This window comes from Dermochelys coriacea, chromosome 22 (assembly GCF_009764565.3).
Source record: "Dermochelys coriacea isolate rDerCor1 chromosome 22, rDerCor1.pri.v4, whole genome shotgun sequence".
NCBI lineage: Eukaryota > Metazoa > Chordata > Testudines > Dermochelyidae > Dermochelys > Dermochelys coriacea.
In genome coordinates, this window is record NC_050089.1 from 3,442,766 (window position 1) to 3,463,566 (window position 20,801).

A 20,801-nucleotide genomic window follows, 5' to 3' on the forward strand; every position below is an offset into this window, starting at 1 on the left:
GCTGTGTGGTCTCTGGGAAGTCATTGCCCCTCTGGGAAGTCATTGAGGCTGGTGTACGTCCATGGCCCAGATCTCAGTTGGGTTCCTGGTGTTGCTGTGATACTAGAACATGGCCCTACCTCAGGCCCCATTTCATGTGCCGCCCCCTGCTCTGGAGGGATCAGCTCCAGGCAGGAGGTCAGTTGCTGTGGCCCATTCGATCTTTGCCTCTCTGCTGAGATGGCCAGGGATAGTGCTGCCCTATGTGATGTGGCCACTGGCCCACTGGGAACGGGCCTGAAACTCCACAGGCTTTGGGCAGTGAAGTCTCTAGGGGGTGGAAGACCCACGATCCATTGCCAAGCCCCTGAGATATCCAGGACCTGGAGTGCGCTGTGCGGTCGGAGCTTGCTGGGTCTGACTCGCAAGGGGTCTCGCTCAGCAGCGCCTGCCTTGGCTGGTGATAAGGAGCTGAGGGATGAAGAGGAAGCAGCAGGATTGATCTGTTTCAGTGGAGATTGGTACATAATCATCTCTCCCACTGAGTCGTGATTGCTGGGGGAAGAGACTCTCCCATCACCTCTCGCTGCGCTGTTTAATTACTCTCCAGCTAATGACCCAGGCGTTGCTGTTGTGGACCGAAGACCCCATCCTGGAGGTAGCTGGAGGGCCTCTGTGCGCCGCAATGCGGACAGCTGCCTCATTCTCCAGTCTCAGTGTCATCGTCGCCTGCTAGCTCTCCTGTCACCCACCCTGGACCTCAGGGCTTGGCTCTGGATCCACACAGGAGCTGCTGGGAGCTAAACCTGGGTCTAAGTGACCCATGCTGGAGGACTGGGGGACTTGGCTACTAGAGAAACCGGTCAAGAGACCCCAAGGGCTAGAGCCAGGGACACCGGACTGCTCTCTCACTCCTAGTGGTGGTTTCCTGAGCGGGGGCGAGACACCTGGTTAGGGTCACTGTGGAGGACATCTGCTCTGCCCAGTGCAGAGTATACAGGGCGCTTTCAGATTCTCCCCTGCCTTCTGGCCGGTGAGCTATTTTTAAACATTTTCCCTTTAGCTTCTGATTAGCTCTCCCTCTGCAGACTGTGTGATCGTGTCTTTGTCTGTCTATAGCATCCATTGTATGCCTGCATGCATTTAAAAGCCTTGCATGAGCAGCAGCTTTACAGAGAGAACGCAGGAGAGAGGACAGATTTTATATTTGGTTTGTTTGTTTTTAACTTTGTCCCCCTCTGCCTGCTCTGGGTGTGGAAGTGGTACCATGCTGCTGAAATTCTCCCATGCACACCGTATTGCCAACATCAGGCATTCGAAAAATCAGGAGATCAGTTTAAATACCATGAGGCTTTTAAAAAAAATATCTTTTGGGCTCATTTTCTGGTTTCTGAGTCTTTTGGGTTGTGTTTTCCAGCGTTTCCCTTTAACCACCAGGGCTTGCAATGTACGTTTTTAACAAAAGGAAAGCTGAGATTTTCAGTCAATCACTCCAGCCGTTGGAGCTTTGGGAGAAATCTCAGACAAAATCATGAGAATTAGCCACCCCATGTACCCAGGAAACCAGCAGGAATGAGCCCAAGGACTCTTATTCAAGGAACCGGGGAACAAGGATATTGCCCATGCGCTTCCCATGAATGAAATATCTGAATAGAAGAATTGCCCAGCTCTCCCATGTGGAAGCCCTCTGAGGATATTCCTTGACACATGGGTTCTCCAGGGAAGTGGGACCGATATGTACGCTCGGGGGTGGGCTGCACCTGTGCATTGCTTTGGGTGGTATCCGTATTGGAGCCATCACTGTCCTCTGGGCAAACTTCCTGCAGCTACTCTTGATGCACGATTCCCATCAGGCCCAAAGCCAGAACCCCCAGGCACCCAGCCTTGCCCCAGGCCCAGTACCGCCTGCTAGCTGTCTCCGTAACAGAACTTTTATCAATGGAGTTTTGGCCTGCAGCTCCCAAATTCACAAGCCAGGCTGGATTCCGGAGCGGTTTCCAGGGCTGCTCAAATGGCTGGGATTGGGCCAGCTCTAGCGGAAGTCGGGACAGAACATGCCTGTTTGAGGGGGGGAAACCGGGACAAACATTTGACCGACCAAGGCCACAAAGACCCAGGTTTTCAAGCAGTTAGCCTCCTATCAGCTTTAAAATTGCCAGCATCCACCAGAGCCCTGACTCTCCTGGGGCCTAGCCAGGTTCTTCCCATCCAGGCTACTGGCATTCTCTTCTCTAGACATGGCCTGTTCTCACCTGCCTTTGCCTCCTGTCACTTGGGATGCGGCCAAGTTTCAGCTGTGGAACCCAGAAAGACTTTTTTAGAACATAGCCATGGGGAGGTCATGGAAGTTCCTTCACTGGAGGTTGTCGAAAGGAGGCTAGATAGCCGTCTGCCTTGGACGGGTTAGACAAAACAAATCCTGCATCTTGGCTGAGGGTTAGATTAGATGACCCTTGTGGTCCCTAACCCTAATGATGCACTGTCTGTGAATTCTTCTCTCGGTGGGCTGACTAACTCTAGAGCTTGACGCCAAGCTGAGCAGGTGGCTGGGGTGACTCTGCGGTGTGGGGTGGTGGAAGGGAGACTTGGAAAAGTGGAGGCCATCTCAGTACTCTTAGAAAGGGCCAGGGGTGTAAGGTCCCTGCCTCTGCATGTGAGAAGAAAGTGAGTTTCCCCAGTGTTCCCAGAGCTTCTCTGCTGGCTGACCGGAGAGATGCTGGGAGCCTGGTGACAAAACTAAGGCTACCAGAAGAGTCTGTCGCGGTGACTGAGTGCTTTTCTGGTCTGGCAGGGGTGTGGAGACACTAGGTCCTCTCCAGCTGCCTTGCCCCAGTGCTGTCCAGGCTTGGTTTGTAGCCTAAGGGTTAGGTCTGGGACTGAACTGTGCATACTTGGGGATAATACTGACTTACCTCCTTAGGGGCCTGGTATAGCTGAACTCACTAGTAGCTGTTTGTAAAGCTGCAAACATACCAGGGCCATGTGAAGTGTTTCAAACTCCACAGTCGATTGGGCCAGCGGTTCCTGGACGCTCCAGCCCAGAGTGTGGTCTACTAGCTGATCACCGCGGGCCCTTCTCCACTGCAGGTGGGAGCTACACTTCCCAGCTCGAGGAGGCGTGCCCGCAGGAGCTGTGATCGAGCGAGCATGCTAGATGCAGAGCGCAGCCATGGCAGCAGGAGGGGTTAGCTGAGCCCATCCAAGGTGCTAGGGACTGTCAGTGCACTAGCTTGATCACAGCTAGCATGGGCATTTCCACCTCCCGCTCGACGTGTAAATGGACCCGTCTGGCAGGCCTCTCCCCACAGCTACAGGGGAAAGTGTGCGTGTGGGGGGGGAGGGGGTTAATCCTTCTAATAGGGTGTAGTAGTGGGATATATGGGATGGTATCTCCACAGACCACCAGCAAATGCTCCACAGGTGGCAGTTTAGGAACCATTACTCTATTCCCTCTGCTTCTCAGGCCTGTATTTTCATGTTAATCCTTTAAATCTTCACCCATTGCATGCCTCAATCCTCACAGCTGTGACTGGGACAGGAGCGAGTCCTGAGCAGAGACTGTCCCAAAGACGTTTACACTTAGTACAAGAAACCGGAGGTGGCCAGACGACTCCTTCGGCCCCACGCTGCCGACCTGGCTCAGCTCTGGGCTGGGGAGCTAGAGGCAACGGACTCAGTCTGATCGCCCAGTGGCCAGCCACCCAAAAGTCACATGTGTCGTGTCTTATAGCAGGGGGCAGCTGTGTAGTGGGGTGCGGTAATCCCTAGCTATTGAGAGCTGGTGTCCACTCCAGAGCCCTGGGAATGCTCCCTGGTTTCTTTATGCCTGAGAGTATTTGCACATAAAGCCAAACTCTCTCCTCGACACTTGAGTAAATCAGGACTAACTCCTCTGAAGCCAAGGGAGTTATTTTGGAGTTACACGCGGGGAATGGAGATCAGAATCTGGCCCTTTTTACAAATAAAGGGAAACTCTCCTGGAATGGTTTAATCCCAAATATAAATTTCCTTGTTTTTTACAAATCCTTTAACACTCCCTAGGGTCAACTGAACTGTTCCTATGACTTGTATTTATTTATTTCCCAATTCCAGCTAACACAGGCTTGTGAGGGTTTGGTTTTTAATGGTGGTTTAGATTTAAAGAGTGGCATTTGCAACCCAGCAATGAGAGGCAGAAAGGACCAAGGGTAAATTTTTTTTTAAAGATGCCTAAGTGACTTAGGTTCTTAAATGGCATTTACAGAAGTAACTTAGGCACTTAGAGGCAGATTTGTGAAGGTAGTAAGGTGCCTAAAGATGCAGATTGGACTTTCAATAACATTGACTTTCAATAACATTTAGGTTCTAAAGTGACTTAGGGGCTTTTGAAAAATTTACCCTTAGACTGTTCAGTTTGACTTGAGTGATGAAGTACAGGAACCAAAAGCAAACAAATGGTGAAAAGTAAAGTTGATTTTTTTCCCACACGCTGCCTCAGTTTTAATAAACGGAGCTATTTTACTGAGAGCAAGGGAGGACTTTTCATCTAGAATTCATTTTTAATTTTGATTGCAAGATTTTAGGGGCAGGGCTGGTCTCCTTCCGTTTGGGCGGTGCCCTGTCCAATGGGGGCCCTAGATCCTACCATAATAAACATGGCTCAATAGGATAAATGGAACAAGTTCTGCCCTGTTACATCTCATGAGAAGCAGGGCAGCGCCCCTAGATGTGTCTGCTGTAGCAATAAACCTCTGACCCTTCTGAAGTGTCCCATGGCCTCTGATGTGTTTAATGGGAGTCCAGAGCTAGGGTAGGCCTGAATTCCCCTCCCTCCCGCTCCCAAATTCTGCCCAGGAGCCTCTGTGTTCATATAGTGCCTAGCACAATGGGCCCAAAGCCCTGTAATATGAAAGTTAAATGAGAACAATGGGCCAGGCCAGATCCCCACAGCTAAATCAACCTCACACTCTGGCCTATTGGCATGAGATTGTCAAACTGATTCCCATCTTTGCCAAGGGAATGACTGGTTTCATAGTAGCAGCCGTGTTAGTCTGTATTCGCAAAAAGAAAAGGAGTACTTGTGGCACCTTAGAGACTAACAAATTTATTAGAGCATAAGCTTTCGTGAGCTACAGCATCCGATGAAGTGAGCTGTAGCTCACGAAAGCTTATGCTCTAATAAATTTGTTAGTCTCTAAGGTGCCACAAGTACTCCTTTTCTTTTTAAGGGAATGACTGTATCAAATCTGATCCAGCTGGGATCAGCAAGGCCTGCCCTAAGGAAACTCCATTTTGAAAGCACAGAAGCAGAGTGAAATTGGGTGTACGTGCCCTCCCGGAATGGACATGTTTATTTCATAGCTTCCAAATAACCTGAAAGGGACCAGGCGCAGAGGAGCTTGTTACATCTCTTGTATTAATCTTCCAGTTGTGCTACTGTGGTAACACACAAGAAGCAGTAAGAGATTGCTCTCTGCTGGCATGCCCCCTGCTTTGGGAGGGTCCTCTCTGTGACTTTCATACCTAACTCAGATAGAGACAGTCCTCCGTTGTGCTGTGTCCAACAACAATTCCTGGCTCGTGGCAGAGTCCCCTGGTGCTTGAGATCCGCTGTGGAGCAGCGGGGCGGTCGCCCTCGCACTATGTCAGTCCCAAGACGCGCTGTAATATGATGGACACTGAACACCAAACGAAATAAGAAAACCCGATTTAGCAGCGTCAGTGCGCCTATGTTACACCACCGCCCGTTACGCTTCTGTTGCACTGTCTTAAATGAAGCCACACCCTCTCGTGATCAGAAAACCCGGCTCAGAGTCATGGGATCGCGAGCGGCGGGATGGGCATGTCGGTGGGTCTGAGATGCAAGCTCCCTGGAGCGTCCCGCTGTGGGAATACAGCGGAAGTCAGAGGAAGGGCGCTGGGAGAAGGCCTCTGAGCCGACTCCCTCATCGGCTTTGCAGAGGAGAGGAAAGGCGAGGTGTTGGAGTGGGGCGGGGACCAATAGGGTGTAGCAGGTGTGGTCCTGTCAGCGAGTGTGGGGAGGCCACTGTGCTGCTAGCCCCTGGGCCAGTGGGAAGCTTCCCCTGTGGCCTGACAGGTGCGGAGACTTCTTGGTAAGTGAAGTAAGTGCTGAAAGGCCGGAAGGCTCATGTGAGGGGGGGCCACGGGCACAGGGTGGTTCTCGGCCCAAACAAAAAACTCTAGAGGGGCGCCCGGAGTGCCGCAGGGCTCCCGGCACTCTTCGGGGCAGGCGTCTCTCTCCCCAAAGGGGGCAACGAGGAAAATGCCCTGGAAGAGGCTTCCGGTTCTGGGGGGCTGGGGACGCTGGGGACGCCCCTTCCCCTCCCCACAGCCCCAGCCTCCAGGTCCAACCTTCCTTTGTGCTTGAATCTGTTTGGTCTCGGCTGTTGTCGTCTCCCTACCCTGCAACGGCCCCAGGTTTGACATTGCCCCACGGGGCTAGGAAGGAGACTGCAAGTCTTCGGGGATGGGGGGGGGAACAGAGCTGCCCAAGACACCCCTTCCTCCCCCAGGCAGCCCACAGGAGCCAAGGGGTGTCATTTTACTGTGGACAAAAGTGCTTTGGAAAATAAACTCATTAGAACCAGAATAAAGCTTGGGCCAAGATCACTTCTGCAGCTCCCAGCTGCTGGGGGCTCCCCAGCACCCAAGGCCTCGGCTCCTGGCCATCCGCCCCCCGCTGCTGGCCACGTCCCAGCCGCTCACACGTGCGTCTGCATTCTCCTCTGCAGGGGCCGGCTGGGGTCCGAGTTCTGGGACGAGGACTGTGAGTGGTGGGAGGAGGAGGCCGAGGCCTTGCTGGCCTTGTCGAACTGGACGTAGCCGTCCTGCTTGCCGCTGCTGCTCACGCTGCTGTCACACTGCGTGTCGAGGAAGGAGCTGCTGTCGCTCATGGAGCCCCGCTGGAACTCCCGCTCGCACAGCTCGATGGAGCTGCTGCCCATGCCCAGCACGAAGCGCTGGCTGTAGTCGTAGAGCCGGTTCTGCCCGCTCAGGGTGGTGTAGATGTTGGTGAAGGACATGCCCGTGGGCACCCGCTGCTTGTTGGCGGGCCTCAGGTCGGGCTGGCAGCCCGAGAGAGAGATGGTGGGGGTGGAGTGGTGGTCCTTGAAGGTGTTCACGCTGTAGTAGCCATTGGTGGGGTCCTTAAGGGAGAGACAAGTTACTGTGACACAGCAGCCCTTTGGGGGTCTGTCAGCAACGCGTGTCAGGCCTGACTTGCTCACCACACCTAACGCCTAAATATAAACCCAGAAGGTGGCATTCAACGTAGCACTGGGAAACTAATAACTCACTGCTCATTAATATTCTTGTGTGCTGTGTGTACAGAGGTATGGATATGTGCTAGAATTATGTCCTTAAAATGTGTTTGGCAAACAAGGCATAAGCCCAGTCTGCCTTAGACAAAGGAGTGGATATTTGCTTCTCTGACCAGGTTGGTTGTTGGGCAGGGACAACGAAGGTACATTTACATAAAAGGTAAACAAAGCCACCACCCCAGTGAGTGGGGCAGATACCCTCTTACCTATAAAGACAGGGGGTTTGCGCCTCAAGTGATAAGCAACTGAATCAGCTGATTGAATGCAATATTACTGTGCCATACAAGTGTATCAAGTAAGGCCTTTTATGAAAACCTGTAACGCAACCGTGATTCAGATCAGTGGCTCTCAACCTTTCCAGACTTCTGTACCCCTTTCAGGAGTCTGATTTGTCTTGTGTACCCCAAGTTTCACCTCACTTAAAATTACTTGCTTAAAACTCAGACATAAAAATACAAAATTGTCACAGCTCACTTCTACTGAAAAATTGCTGACTTTCTCATTTTTACCATATAATTCAGTTGGAATATAAATATTGTACTGACATTTCAGTGTATAGTATACAGAACAGTATAAACACATCATTGTATGACATTTTAGTCTGTACTGACTTCGCTAGTGCTTTTCATGTAGCCTGTTGTAAAACTAGGCAAATATCTAGGTGAGTTGTACCCCGCTGGAAGATCTCTACGTAACCCTGGTTGAGACCCATTGATTCAGATCATTGTGAATTGTCCATATTAACACCATGTGAGGAATTATGGATGATCACTGCTATTCTTTAAAGTCTGTGACTCAACACAAGGAGAAGCAGGTTTTCTCCAGGCAGGAGGGAAGGCAGCTATCTACCTGTCTGCAATGAAATTAAGCAGTGTGGAATCAAAACAATGGAAGCCCCATTTACATAGGAATCAATGAGGGGATGGAAAGTCAACAGGAAGGGAAGAACAGCTGAGTCAATGAACTTTGGGAAGACAGCCTGGTGTCTATACCTGGTGTCTAGGTTTATTTTTCAAAGGTTACTGGACTATAAAGAGAAAGGGGAGTGAACCCCATAGTTGTCCATCACATGGGGGATTAAAGGGACTGGAGCTCTTGAAATCACAGAATGTTGGGTCCTTCAGCCAGGAAGGTTGATATCCCTAGGAAATGAATATAGGTGAGAGTGCTGCTCAGGCATAGATTGTCACTTGCTGAAGTGAAGTTTTAGAAGTGTATTTTTACTTTTGTTTGTGTGTAAGCCTCTCTTTATTCTTTCTACTTGATAGCACTTACGCTGATGGCTTCTTGTTTGTTTTACTTTTACTATATAGCACTTCAGGGCTGTGATTGAAATAAGAGTGTCTGTCAACCCCCTGGGAACTTAATGAGCTGTCGTGTAGTCTCTTTACAGGAGCAATGAACTTAAAAAGGTTCTGTGAGTGCTATAGTCAGGTGGCCTGGATGCTACAGGGCAGATGGTTTGGGGGAAATTTGGGACCAAGTGGATGTTAAGCTGCAAAAAGTAACAGGCTGGTGGAAGCCAGGGTGTGACCTCCATGCTTGTAGGCTGGCTGTTGGTGTCAGCGCTGTGCATAACATTGAAGGCACCCAGAATTGTAGGACAGGCGTGACACAATCCCTTACTGGTCTCGGTTGACTAGTGCCCAAGTTACACATTGGGAACGGAGCACTGGAGAACCTCATGATCACTGACTCCCGCTGTCCTAGGCCCCTTCCATCCAATGACCTTTTGGCTTGAGATTTCCTCTGGAATCAAGTATCCGCTCCATTTCCTCTCCTGCGTATTTCGGTATCTAACTCCTATTGAAACCAAAGGGAGTGAGGCACCTAAATACCTTTGAGGATCTGGCCCTACTTTACTTGATTTATACTGTTTCAAAATGAAGCGTTTCTAGGGCTGCGTCTGATAGGTTTATGGAAAGATCAATCACAGAGGACATGGGCTGTGAGCTGGAATCTTGTGACCAGCTACTGCTCTTGGTGCTTTGGGGGAACATGGCAAAGGTCCTGTCTGCACTACACCATAGCCCCAGATCAGGGACAACTGTTCTGTAACTGGGCCCCCAGGCAGGTTTTGACTTGTGGGCCCTTGACAGACTCATCCTGCTGCCCTAGGACCTGCAGTCTGTTTTCCACCGAGACCTGCCAAACTCACAGCACGCCAGCCAGGGAACGGCTGGCAGACACTGCTGACCTGGATCAGCTGTAGCTGGGGAACTGGAGGCAATAGGGTTCCATGTCCCATTCCCTGTTCCTTGAGCCATCCAGAAGACCCAAAGGAATCCAGTGCTTGTGAGGATGGGGGTGGGAGAGAGCGTTTGGTGGCTCTGCTGCTCATATCCTTCAGAGGATTGTTCCCTGCAAGAAGCTGCAGCTGGCCTGGCCCCAAGCTCATGCAGGTGCAGTTTCTGCTCCCGCTGCCTTGTGACGCAAGAGTCTCTGCTGCAAGTCCCCACTGGCTTTTGACGCTTCCTCTGTCCTTATGGAGCCATGTTCCCCTTCGGCAGCCAGATAGAGAGGGCTCGGGGAACCAACAAGGGCTGAGACAGCTGCGTACTGGAGAGATGAAGACTACTTCTCTGTTGCTATGGAAACAGCTCGGCTAAATATGATACCTTACTTAGTTATTTCCCCACTCCCAGAAGACGAGGGCAATGATCCCCTTCCCTGGGCGGGCCGAGCCGAGAGACTCGGGGGTGCTGTCACGCCAAGAGGGTGGCATGTGGGTATCAGGCCAAGGGCCTGGGAGTTGAAAGGCCCAAGCTGGTTTTCATGCCCCTGTGGCTCTCGCGTGCGGCACCAGGCTGTGGGAGCCTCTTCGTGTCTGGGAGAGACCAGTGCATTGTGACCAGCATGGGCCAGGGAGGCTGGGGAAGGGGCGACTAGGGGACACGTTACCCATTCTCGCCCTCAAATAAACAGTGGGACCAGCATGTGGGAGAGCTTCTCACCCACTTTGCAGACCCCGGGCCTGTTCCTGGGTTACAATGAGTTTTGGAGACATTGGAATACCCACTTCCCGCCCCCCCATCCCCACACCTCCAAAGGTCACTGCAAATAGTGTTTCTAACTAAACTGCCTCTGGTTGCTCCCCTTTCACTGGGCCTCTCTCTCCTTTGCCCTGAGGCTGCATTAGACTGTTCTGACAGTGGGGCCTGATCACCCACTTTAAGTCCGCTTCATGCTGCCAGAGCGGTGCAAAGGGATCTTAGTATAAATGAGACTCAGGCCCTAATTCTCCAGCCTCAACTCCCATGCCTCCTGGCTTGGGTCTCTGACTGTATTTACACCCCCTGCGCTGAAGACATGGGGGACGAGAGGAGGGAGAAGTTTCTTGGAGGCCATGCCACGATCAAGTATGAATCAAGGAGGGGAATGGGACTAACCCATCTTCCCAGCCCGGCGGTAGGGTGGGGTTGGCTGCAGCCTGACGCTGCTGCAGAATCGAGTCATGGCCTCTGCTTTGGGAGACCGAGTCGGCGGGCAGGTGTGCTAAGGCAAAAGCTCTTCCACAGCCGGCCTTCCAAAGAGAACGGCTGGGGCACCTCCCGCAGAACACCCTCTGGGAGGCTGGGGTTTGTCCATGCTGATGTGCAGCAGCCCGATCTGCTGCAGGCTGGCGTGGCTGCATGTGGAGGGGAAGGTGGCAGCACTCTCCTACCTACCTTGTACACATGACCACTGATGTCAGTGTAACTGATGTCACCCAGGGGTGTGGGTAAGCCTCCTCCCTGAGCGCCATCAGTTACACCAACCTAAGCGCCGGTGTGGACAGCACTGTGTCAGCAGGAGAGCTGCTTCTGCCACCGTAGCTACTAGACTGGGTGAAGGCGGTCTTATTATGCCGATGGGAGAACTCTCTCCCGCCGTCGGTACAGAGCGTCTTCACCAGACATGCTACAGCGGTGTCACTTCTAGTGTAGCCTACCCCTGTAGTGCGTCTAGTGGAGATTGCTGCCTCCAGACCATGGGGCCAGATTTGCAAGTGTTCTGCACTCCCAACTGGGGCCAGATTTCCAAAGGAGAGCTCCTCCCAGTGTGCCAAGCTCTTTGGACAATCTGGCGGTGCGTGCATGGGAGGTGTGCAGTGCACAACCCTCTGTGCATGCGGTGAGTGCTGAGAGGTTTGTGCGACGTGTGGGTGAGTCCAGAGGAACGAGCGGATGCTATTACACCTGCCTATTGTATCTCGTATTGCAGCTGCTCCCTGGGAGCTGGGCTCTGAAATGTCGCTTCTCGTGGCTGTTGCCTGAGGCAGTAAGGTCCAGTGGGCAGGGTACTGGGTTGGCAGTCAGCAAACGTCCGTTCTATTTCTCGCTGTGCCTGGGAGGTTGGAGAAGTCCCTGCCTGTCCTTGTTCCCCTTCTGTCTTGTCTGTTCACGCTGTAAGCTCTTCGGGTCAGGGACTGCCTCCGCCTCTGTGTTTGTGCAGCACCTAGCACACCGGGGCCCTGATATCAGTTGGCCTGTCTAGGGGCTACTGCAAGTCACGCATGATACTAAGGGGTTTAGGTGCCTGAGGCTGGAGCCAGGCCGCTGCTCACCTTCAGGTTCTGGAACTCCTTCTCCTCCTCCTTGAGCACCTCCAGCTGCTTGAGGACAGAATCCTGCTGGAACTCACCTCTGTCCATCTGCAAAACAAGACCAAGTCCCAGTGAGTTTGATGGTGAGGCCTCAGTGGATCTAGCCCTGTCAGTGCAGTGACCAGAGGGCTGAGTTACACCACAAACCTTCCCAGCTCTCAGCAACCTGCTCCCTGCACCCTGGGCTGTTCCCTCTCTCACCCCCCAGGAAGTCCTTAATCACCCCACTTCAGTTAGGGAGCTTCCCCAAATGTCCACCAACCTCCTAGACAAGGCATCACTGGCTGCAAGATATAACAGCATACTCACCTGTGCAACACTCCTTCCTGTGCTAGCAGCAGGGGAGGTTTTGCTGCTTATCCCATCCAGGTTCTGCTCCCCTCAGGGGAAGGGCGCAAGTATCTGCTGTGCCACCACCCAGCGTTTCTTCCCACTCTTTGGGCAAGGCCTTAGAATGACCAGATGTCCCAATTTTATAGGGACAGTCCCGATTTTTGGTTCTTTTCCTTATATAGGCTCCTATTACCCCTCACCCCCGTCCTGATTTTTTGCATTTGCTGTCTGGTCACCCTACAAGGTCTCCAAGCAGGCTGCTGGCAGAACCAGGACTAGGACCCAGATCCTCACAGTTCTAATGCAGTGCTCCAGCCAGGAGGCCCCACTGGCTTCCATACATGTGTGCGAGGGAGGGAGGTGTCACCCCCAGTTTGCGAGCAGGGAGCTGAGGCACAGGCTAGATTATGGGACTTGCACAGCGCCACACAGTGTCTGAACCAGGAACTGAATCTAGGTGGCTTGAGCCAATCCAACCTCTCTCCACTAGCGCACCCCTGTTACCCGCTCTGGGCTGCAGCGACACAGACGGGCAGCTGGGGAGTGGCTGAGTGTGTCCACCTTGCAGTGTCAAATGCAGCGGGATCTGGTAACTGAGCTGGGAGAGCAGTTCCAGTTGCTGAGTGAGCTGGTGGGACGCTTATAGGTCTTTAGCAAGACCATCTCAAACACAGGAACAAGTATAATTCCAGCCAGAGGGGGCTGGTGCACATTTATGCATACACAAGTGCGTGCTGATTACTACTGACACCAGCAAGAGCGCCGTTCCCAGTACCATAACTGGTTCATTATCCATCTTGAATGACTCATGAGAGAGGATCTGTTTCGGTCATGGATTCTGTGACTTTAATGGGCCTCTGTGACTTCTTTGGCTTCAGCCCAAGGCAGCGGCAGAGCTGGAGCAGCAGTCAGGCCCTGCTCAGGAGCAGCTCCTGGGGTCGGGTCAGTCCCCAGGGCCGCCGGAGCAGTGGCCACGGGGGCTGGTGGCCAGCCCCCGCTGCAGGAGCCATGGTGGAGCTGGAGCAGTAGCCAGCAGTCAGCCCTTGTCAGGGCTCCAACTGTTAGCCCCATCCCCGGGGTATTTTTAGTAAAAGTCAAGGACAGGTCACGGTCTTCCGTGGATTTTTGTTTGTTGCCCACAACCTGTCCCTGACTTTTACTAAAAATACCTGTGACAAAATGAGTCTTACTCTTACTCATGAGTCTTCATGACTCAGTCTATGCATTGCTCCAGGCACAGAGGAGTGAGGAATTCTCCTGACTTTGAACCTCATTAATAACAGATAGTGGGGTAAGTAGCAAATGCCTTTGGCACAGAGCCTGGTGGGGCTGAGCTCGGGAAGAGAGAGAGGTTGATTTATCTGAATGCACCAAGTTATCAGACAGCTGATAATTTCCCCCCCCCCCGGTGTTTCTGTGCTCTTGAGAAAGGCCACGGAGGAGGCCTCTAAATGGCACAGGCAGGGCAGGAGATTTCTAATGGCCGGACATGGCTCCTTGCATGGCTTAGTCCAAAACAATGATGGTCAGGGATTGCAGGTGGCTGGCGGCACTGTCCCAATCTGACCCAGCAAGGCAGCCCCAAGACTGAGTGGTCTTTGGTTGAGTAGCTAAGGGGACCCTGCCCAGGCTGATGGGCCTGGAATTTGATCTGCTCCTGTTGATCCCATCGCTCAGCTCAAGATCTAACTTCAAAACATAGGCTTCAACACAAATCTTTTAAAAGGAGAGAAAACTCAGGTTGCCCCGGCGCTAACAAAGCGGCATATACAACCTGGCAGTCAAAACAGACCCTACAATAACAAACTGCTGTGTGCAGCCCTGATGAAGGCCCAGAGAGGGGAAGTGATGTCCCCAAAGTCACCCAGCAGGTCAGTGGCTGAGCTGGGGACTCAAACCCAGCTCCTCTGGTCGTAAGTCAGCGCCCCTGCAAGCAGGCCATGCTGCTTGCCCTGAGTGACAGGGAAACGACTCTTTGCTTCCCGGTCTTTTCCCACCCAGAGGCTAAGGGTTAAGCTAATGACAGCGGCCTGTGACTGGCTTGGCTTTTGCAAAGATTGGAAGGCAGTGTACCTCCTCGCTAATCTGAATTTGGCTGCCAACAACATTTCAAAATCCCAGGTCGGTTTTGGTCTTTTCTTAGTGCTGTAATTAACTCCAAAGCCTGTGATTTTTCTGACTCCGGCTCCTCTTGAAGGTTGGAATCCCAGAGGTTTTACTGATCCCGTCTTTGACAGCTTACGTCTGACTTTCCAAAGTACCCCGGGGAGGGAAGGTTGATGGGACTGATTTTTTTTTTTTTTTTTTTAAACATCCCCCTTGCTTGCTCCAAGATCTCCTGACCCTCCCCAACCCCTCCCAAGACAGGCACCCCTGTCTGAGACAGACACAAGGAATCTGAGTCTATTCTCCCAGCCTCAATTGGTTTTCTTTGAAGAATGGCTGGGGCAAGGTACGCATTAATTAGAATATGGCTTTAATTACCCTTCCCTCAGAAAGGTGGGTCTGAATAATTATCCGCCACTTTCCCGGCTGCCTTTTATCTTCCGAGAAATTGATTTAGTCTCTACAGTCTTCATATTTTCTCTGTGTGGCTGTAGCCCAGACCTTCTGTTGGACTTACTGCCACTCAATGCCTAATCTAATCACAATTGGAAATCTACACTAAAGTGCTGATTATTACCTGACTTCTGCTGCTGCTTTTGCTGGTAAGTGGTAGTGGAAATTTACCCTACAGCACTTTCTGATGATCTCTGAAAAGCCTTTGATATGGCCATTTAATGCAATAAATTAAGGTACCTGAGTTTTGCTGGAAAAAAGCCTGTAACCTCCATTGATTTACCAGGGTAAATACATGTGTGTCAAAGGATTAAATTCAGGGCAGATAAAATACCAAAAGGAGGAATGCTCGCTCTATTGGCTGCATGGCGGTTTTAGTGCCATCTTAAATTCTTATGTTAAATTGAAGGGACTCTGTTAGGACCGTTAGATTCCACATTCAGAGCGTGTTTGTGTGTACCGCTTTATAAACCTACTCGAAATGTTTCAAGTTTTTCTGCTACTTCAGAAAGCGCAGGGTTTATTTTTCTTTCATTTGTGAGGCTTAGCCATTCTCCTGCAGTGTTTGTAACCAAAGACTGCTAGTGTAGGAGAGACATAGAAGTGCAACTAACTATACGATGGAACCTCCTAGTCAAGCTATACTGGCCTAGCTGTAAACAAACCGCATAGGTGGTGAATTGTAAACCAGATTTAAAACAGCAACAACAAACTTTTCCATATTAAGAAGCAGAGGCACCATTAGTAACTCGTTTGGGGGTTCTTTTAAATAAATGGCAGTAGTTCTCAAACTGGTTTCTGGACTGTTGCAATGCACTTTGTGTATGATTTTACCCTCTCTTTGAACAGCCACTACAGGGTAAGGGACCTTCTAGTGCTACCAGTTATGAAAGCGTTTCTTTAGCTCATGTGGTAGGGGAACAGAAGGACCAGTGAGCTGCTCTTATGCGTGGGTAAGTAATGTAATAACGGCGCTGCCCGCATGCCTGCAGTGTATTGACTCTTCACCCTCCAAGGAGCCCTTTCATTCTGAGACTCAGTGGCTGCGAGAGGAACAAGGGTGTTGTCTGATGATCTCTCCCCTGTGAAGTGGCTGGCAAAATGAACAGGCTGGAGACCTCCTGATATAGAAGAGCTACCTAGAAGAGAGGACTGGGTGGGACCTCTGGGTCAATGAGTCCCATCCCCTGCTATCACAGGCAGCCCAGTCATGGGATCCTGTTCAGATACTCATTAAGAATCATCTTAAAACTAGTAGGGTGTTTGACCCTCACTGCCCCCATTGGGAGGTTGTTCTAGAACCAAAGTCCTCTGAGGGTTAGTGACGGTCTAATTTCCAGCTTGCATTGGCGTTTGCTTGCACATGATGGTGTTAAGGTGCCATGTGGAATGTGGACTCCAGTATCTTGCCCAGTGGCTTCGAGGCCATTGTGGATGGTGCTGGGCAGGAATTCATGCCTGGCCTGGAGGAGCTTGGTGACAAAGGCATCAGCTCAGGGCAAGGAGGAAGGCGATGGGTGTTGCATTGCTATGTGAGTACTTCCTGCTGGCTGATTGGAGAGGGAATGCAGCCATCGGACACGGCTCTCCCGAGCTGTAGCACTGTTCTGAGCCAGGGAGGAGGTGTCCCAGGGTTGCGAATATAAAGAATACAGTCACTTGGCCGCGGAGTGATGCCGGGGTGGGAATCAGCATTATTTCCCACAGATCCATACGCACAGCTGGCTCGGCCCCAGGTGGAGATGGTGGTCTGCAATGTGCAGGAGTTGTACTAGGTGATCATGACGGTCCCTTCTGGCCTTAACTTCTAGGAGACTCTTGGCTTCACTGACGTGAAACCTGCTTACGCCAATGGTTCGGCTGAGGCAGTGTTTTGTCTGCCCCCTTGCTGCTCCCTGTTGACACGCTGTGGAGGGAATCGTAGCTGAGCTGGCTAACCAGGGAAGGGAAAGTGATGAGACAAACTAATATTCATTGCAGGCTCCTCAGAGAGGACTTCAAGCAACAGACCGTGAAATCCCCAACCCCCGCCCAAATGATGATAACGCTTTGTCATTCCCTGCTGCTTTCCATCTGACCCGCTTCTTCTCATGGATTCCCCGTCCTTCCCTGGGGGCTGTGCCACGGCGGGAGGGCGTGTGAGTTCCACTGACCCTCAGAGCTGTGCTGTGGGGAGCTTGAACTCCTTGTAGGGCTATCTGCGTTGGACGGGCCAAAGGGCAGGGGCCAGACAGAGTACCGTCCATTGGTCTTCCAGGGTGGGGGTTGAGCGCTAGAACAACAACCTATCTTGGTGAAACAGTGACCTTTATTGAAACACAACAAGGGAGCCATTCTGGCAAAGAGCACAATTGTCCGGGAGGGTGGAACCTTGTTCATACGCTGAGTGATGTCTAACCATAAGGGAAGGGTTTAGAAACAGATTTAATACCTGTACCGAGGTAGCATCTCGGAGCCCACATCACGGACTAGGACCCCTTGGGCAAGGCGCTGTACAAAGAGAGCAAAAAGACATGCCCTGCCCCAAGGTTGTGCTTTACTGATTGGGTAAGCCATACCACCCTGGGAGGGAGTGGGTAAATATTATCACCCAGAGGGGTAAACTGAGGTACCGAGTTGAGTGACTTCCTAAGGTCACTGTGATTTCATGACAGGACTGGGGGTACACCTAGGCATCCTAGTGCCCAGTTCCCCTCACTTCCTTCTTATGAAACAGTCCCCTTTACTCTTCTTCCAAGGGTTGATGTGGTCATGGGGCCAGACTCCTAACAGTGAGGCTTAGCCAGCTGACAAAATGCTCAAAGTCCGATTCTGTGCCACGTCCACCACATTAATTACAGAGAGGTGGCTCTTCACTCTAGTCTGGTAATATTATCTGTTAGCTGCTGTGACTTCCTAGTGCTGCTAGGGGGCAGTGCATCCCCATTAGCTGAGAGCTGCTTGGGGGTGGGTGTGTGTGAGACCGAGTGAGAGCCCTCTGACCGAGATGAGGGTTAGCACCATTAAGGAGCAGTTCATAAAGCAAATTCACATCAGCTAATTTATAATTCCTGAATTAAGCCAGTCATTAACATGACCTTTATTAACGTTTACGCTGTGGCTCAGTTCAGTACAATCTCACTTCATCATTAGCTGGCGGGGGAAATTCATTTGCTTTCCTTTCTCTCTCTTTCATCCGACAGCAAATAGGTGGTTCAGCGATTCCTGCCTGGGCCCTGGTGCAAAGTGATGCCCTGCCCTTGCCCCGGACCAGAAGCACAGCCGGGCTAGCTCCGAACTGAGAAAATGCATGTTGCGTGCTGCTGAAAGGTGCTAAATTGACAGCTCTGGAGCAAGGAGTCCTCCATTTAGCCACCGAGCAAACCCGGGGTGGGCAGTGAATGCATGGATGGAATGGGCCAAGGAGACAGAACTCAGGCCCCTACATCCCTCTCCCCTCCCTGGGCAGGGCTGGCATGTGTTGGGGGATGCAGGAAGGAAGCTTGCCAGGCTATGCTTTGATGGCAGAAATCAATGATGCCCGTCCCCATCTTTTAACTGAACTGTTCTGATTTCTTTTCCGTCTGCTACCACACAGACTGGAGAAGGACAGAGCCAGCATGAACAGCCCCCAGACTGCTGCATGCATATCAAACTCCATCCAGAGTGACGGTATATAAATAGCATGTTAATGTGGAGGCGCATAGTTTAAATAGGTGGGTACATGTATCAATACATGGAGTGGGGCTAGACTTTGATTTCATTCCTACGATTCATGAGAATTATTCATGCACGTATGAGGGGTGGGGTGGGGGATGGAGGTGTGGTGAAGGGGAATGAGAGAGAGAGATGGTCTGAGCACAGGCTTGGGAGCCAGGAACTCCTCAATTCCAGTTTTAGCTTCGGCACTGAGTACTGGCTGTTCAGATTTGGGCTTTACCGTCTCTTCCTTGGTTTCCCCACCTGTAAAATGGCAACCACACTGCTCATCTACCTACTTGGCCCAAAGATGCTGGAAGCAGTAAGGCTTGTAAAGCACTTGGAGGGAATGTGGTGTAGTGGTGAAAGCACAGGCCTGGCAGTGAGTCACGTGTCCTCTCTGACAGGTTTCAGAGTAGCAGCTGTGTTAGTCTGTATTCGCAAAAAGAAAAGGAGTACTTGTGGCACCTTAGAGACTAACAAATTTATTTGAGCATAAGCTTTCGTGAGCTACAGCTCACTTCATCGGATGCATCCAAATTCCACCAAATGCATCCGATGAAGTGAGCTGTAGCTCACGAAAGCTTATGCTCAAATAAATTTGTTAGTCTCTAAGGTGCCACAAGTATTCCTTTTCTTTTTACGTGTCCTCTTTGTGTCCCTGTTTGCCCATCTGTCAATGAGGGACTAATATTTCCTATCCCAGGGGTGGAGGGGTGGTGGTTAATGGGCTGATATTTGGAAAGCCCCTGGGATCCTCAGATGAAAGGAGCTATCTGAGTGCAGAGTGGTATGTTAGTCTTATGAGGCTGGAAAGTGCTAGCTTACTTGACGTACTGCGTTGTCAAGGAGAGACGAGACATGGGGCCAAGGACAGAAATATCTGCATTAAGTGCTGGCAAAAACATTGATGTTACATTTATATTGAAGAAATGTCATGAAAAGCATAGAAAGGAATAAAGCTGGAGCCGTGCCCATGGGCAGAGGCTTTCTACTGGCACATTAAGGCGCCAGCCTCATCCCTGGCATGACTCCACTGAGTCTGGTGGCATTACCTCTTGGGGGCACTTGGGCAGAGAGATTTTGTGCTGAACGCCAGGTGCGTCAAATGGAGAGGTGACCTAGGTAGTCCATCGTCCGCATCCATGAGCGGGTGGAACGCAGGCCTGGCTTATGCTCAGAGATAGCCCTGAGATATATTTGGTAGGGTTCACTCCCCCTCCCCCGCAAAGAAATTATTTGACAAATGTGGATTTTAATTATTTGCTCAGCTCTTTTAGAGATCCCACAGTCCTTTTCATTGTGAAGAGATGGGAATCAAGTGTACCAGGTTCTGCACCAACCACCCTGGATTGTGCAGGATGTTGAGGTAGTGGGGACAGGTCGTGGGTATGTGGATTCCTTGGGAATTATAGGAACCCCAAAGGCTGCTCTAGCTTACGCTGGGGTTGAGAATGGTATAGATTAGGCCACAGAATTGGGGAGCCAGAACTGGTTCTCTGACAGCCCTCTGACCTCCTGCACCAAGTGGATCTCAGTGCAGGGCAAAATCTGGGCCAGAATATTATGGCCTCTGAATGCCTCTCTTTCTTCAGTGGGAGACACTAGCCAAGCCAGTGGGACTCCGCAGGGTCCATGCTGTGGTATTGAGGACTATGTCTTTAAGGGCTGAGCTCCCAGACAGAGCGTCTGGGCTGAGTGCTGTGAAGCTCTTGTCATGCACAGCTAGTTGGAAGCAGATACAGATAATACTTAGCCGTGCCTTGAGTGCGGGAGACTGGCCTAGAAGACCTCTTGAGGTCCCTTCCAGTCCTACACTTCTATGATACTCACCCCCAAGCGTAGACTGGGGCAAGCCAGGATTTGCAGTGTCACTACCTCCTACTTCCAGGCATGCATTGTCCCAATGGGCTGACTCAACCAAGGACAGTGTAGGCTGTGGAGACTGAGCCCCCTTCCAAACCCTAATGATGCCCCCTGCAAGTCGAGGGTAGAGGCACAGCTCTGGCTGCAGCGCTAGCACTGGGAGGTGGGTAAATACAGGGCTTCAGCTTGCAGGGCTGGCAGGCTGGAAATCACACTCAGGACAGATCCTTTGTAGCTGTCTCACTCCTGCACTGACCATGTGCTGGGACCCGAGAGAGCTCATGATCTAAGCAAGCCCAGCCCAGCCTAGATAGGTCCATGGGACAGAAGGAGCAAGGAGCTAGGATGTGCTTTTGAATAGCTAATATTTTATTCTTGGTGCTCTCCTTGGTGGCAGCGAGGGAGAGCTTTGACAGAGCAGCGCTGCGGGGCGCTAATGCCCCAGCTGGACTCGCAGCCCTCTGTTGCTCCCATGACCAGGA

At 51.5% G+C, this 20,801-nt stretch overlaps 1 protein-coding gene across 2 annotated transcripts in view; it reads right to left on the minus strand.

Moving 5' to 3' along the window:
- Positions 1 to 5,280: 5,280 nt before the first annotated feature.
- Positions 5,281 to 20,801, minus strand: part of KIRREL3 (kirre like nephrin family adhesion molecule 3) — a 760,787-nt gene continuing 745,266 nt past the window's right edge. For both annotated transcript variants that reach the window (XM_038380572.2, XM_038380570.2), the window contains 2 exons: positions 11,845 to 11,931; positions 5,281 to 7,124 (listed from right to left, as the gene is read on the minus strand). In XM_038380572.2, the coding sequence (XP_038236500.1) occupies positions 6,681 to 7,124; positions 11,845 to 11,931 (531 nt within the window). In that variant the 3' untranslated portion in view covers positions 5,281 to 6,680. The remainder of the gene's footprint in view (positions 7,125 to 11,844; positions 11,932 to 20,801) is intronic.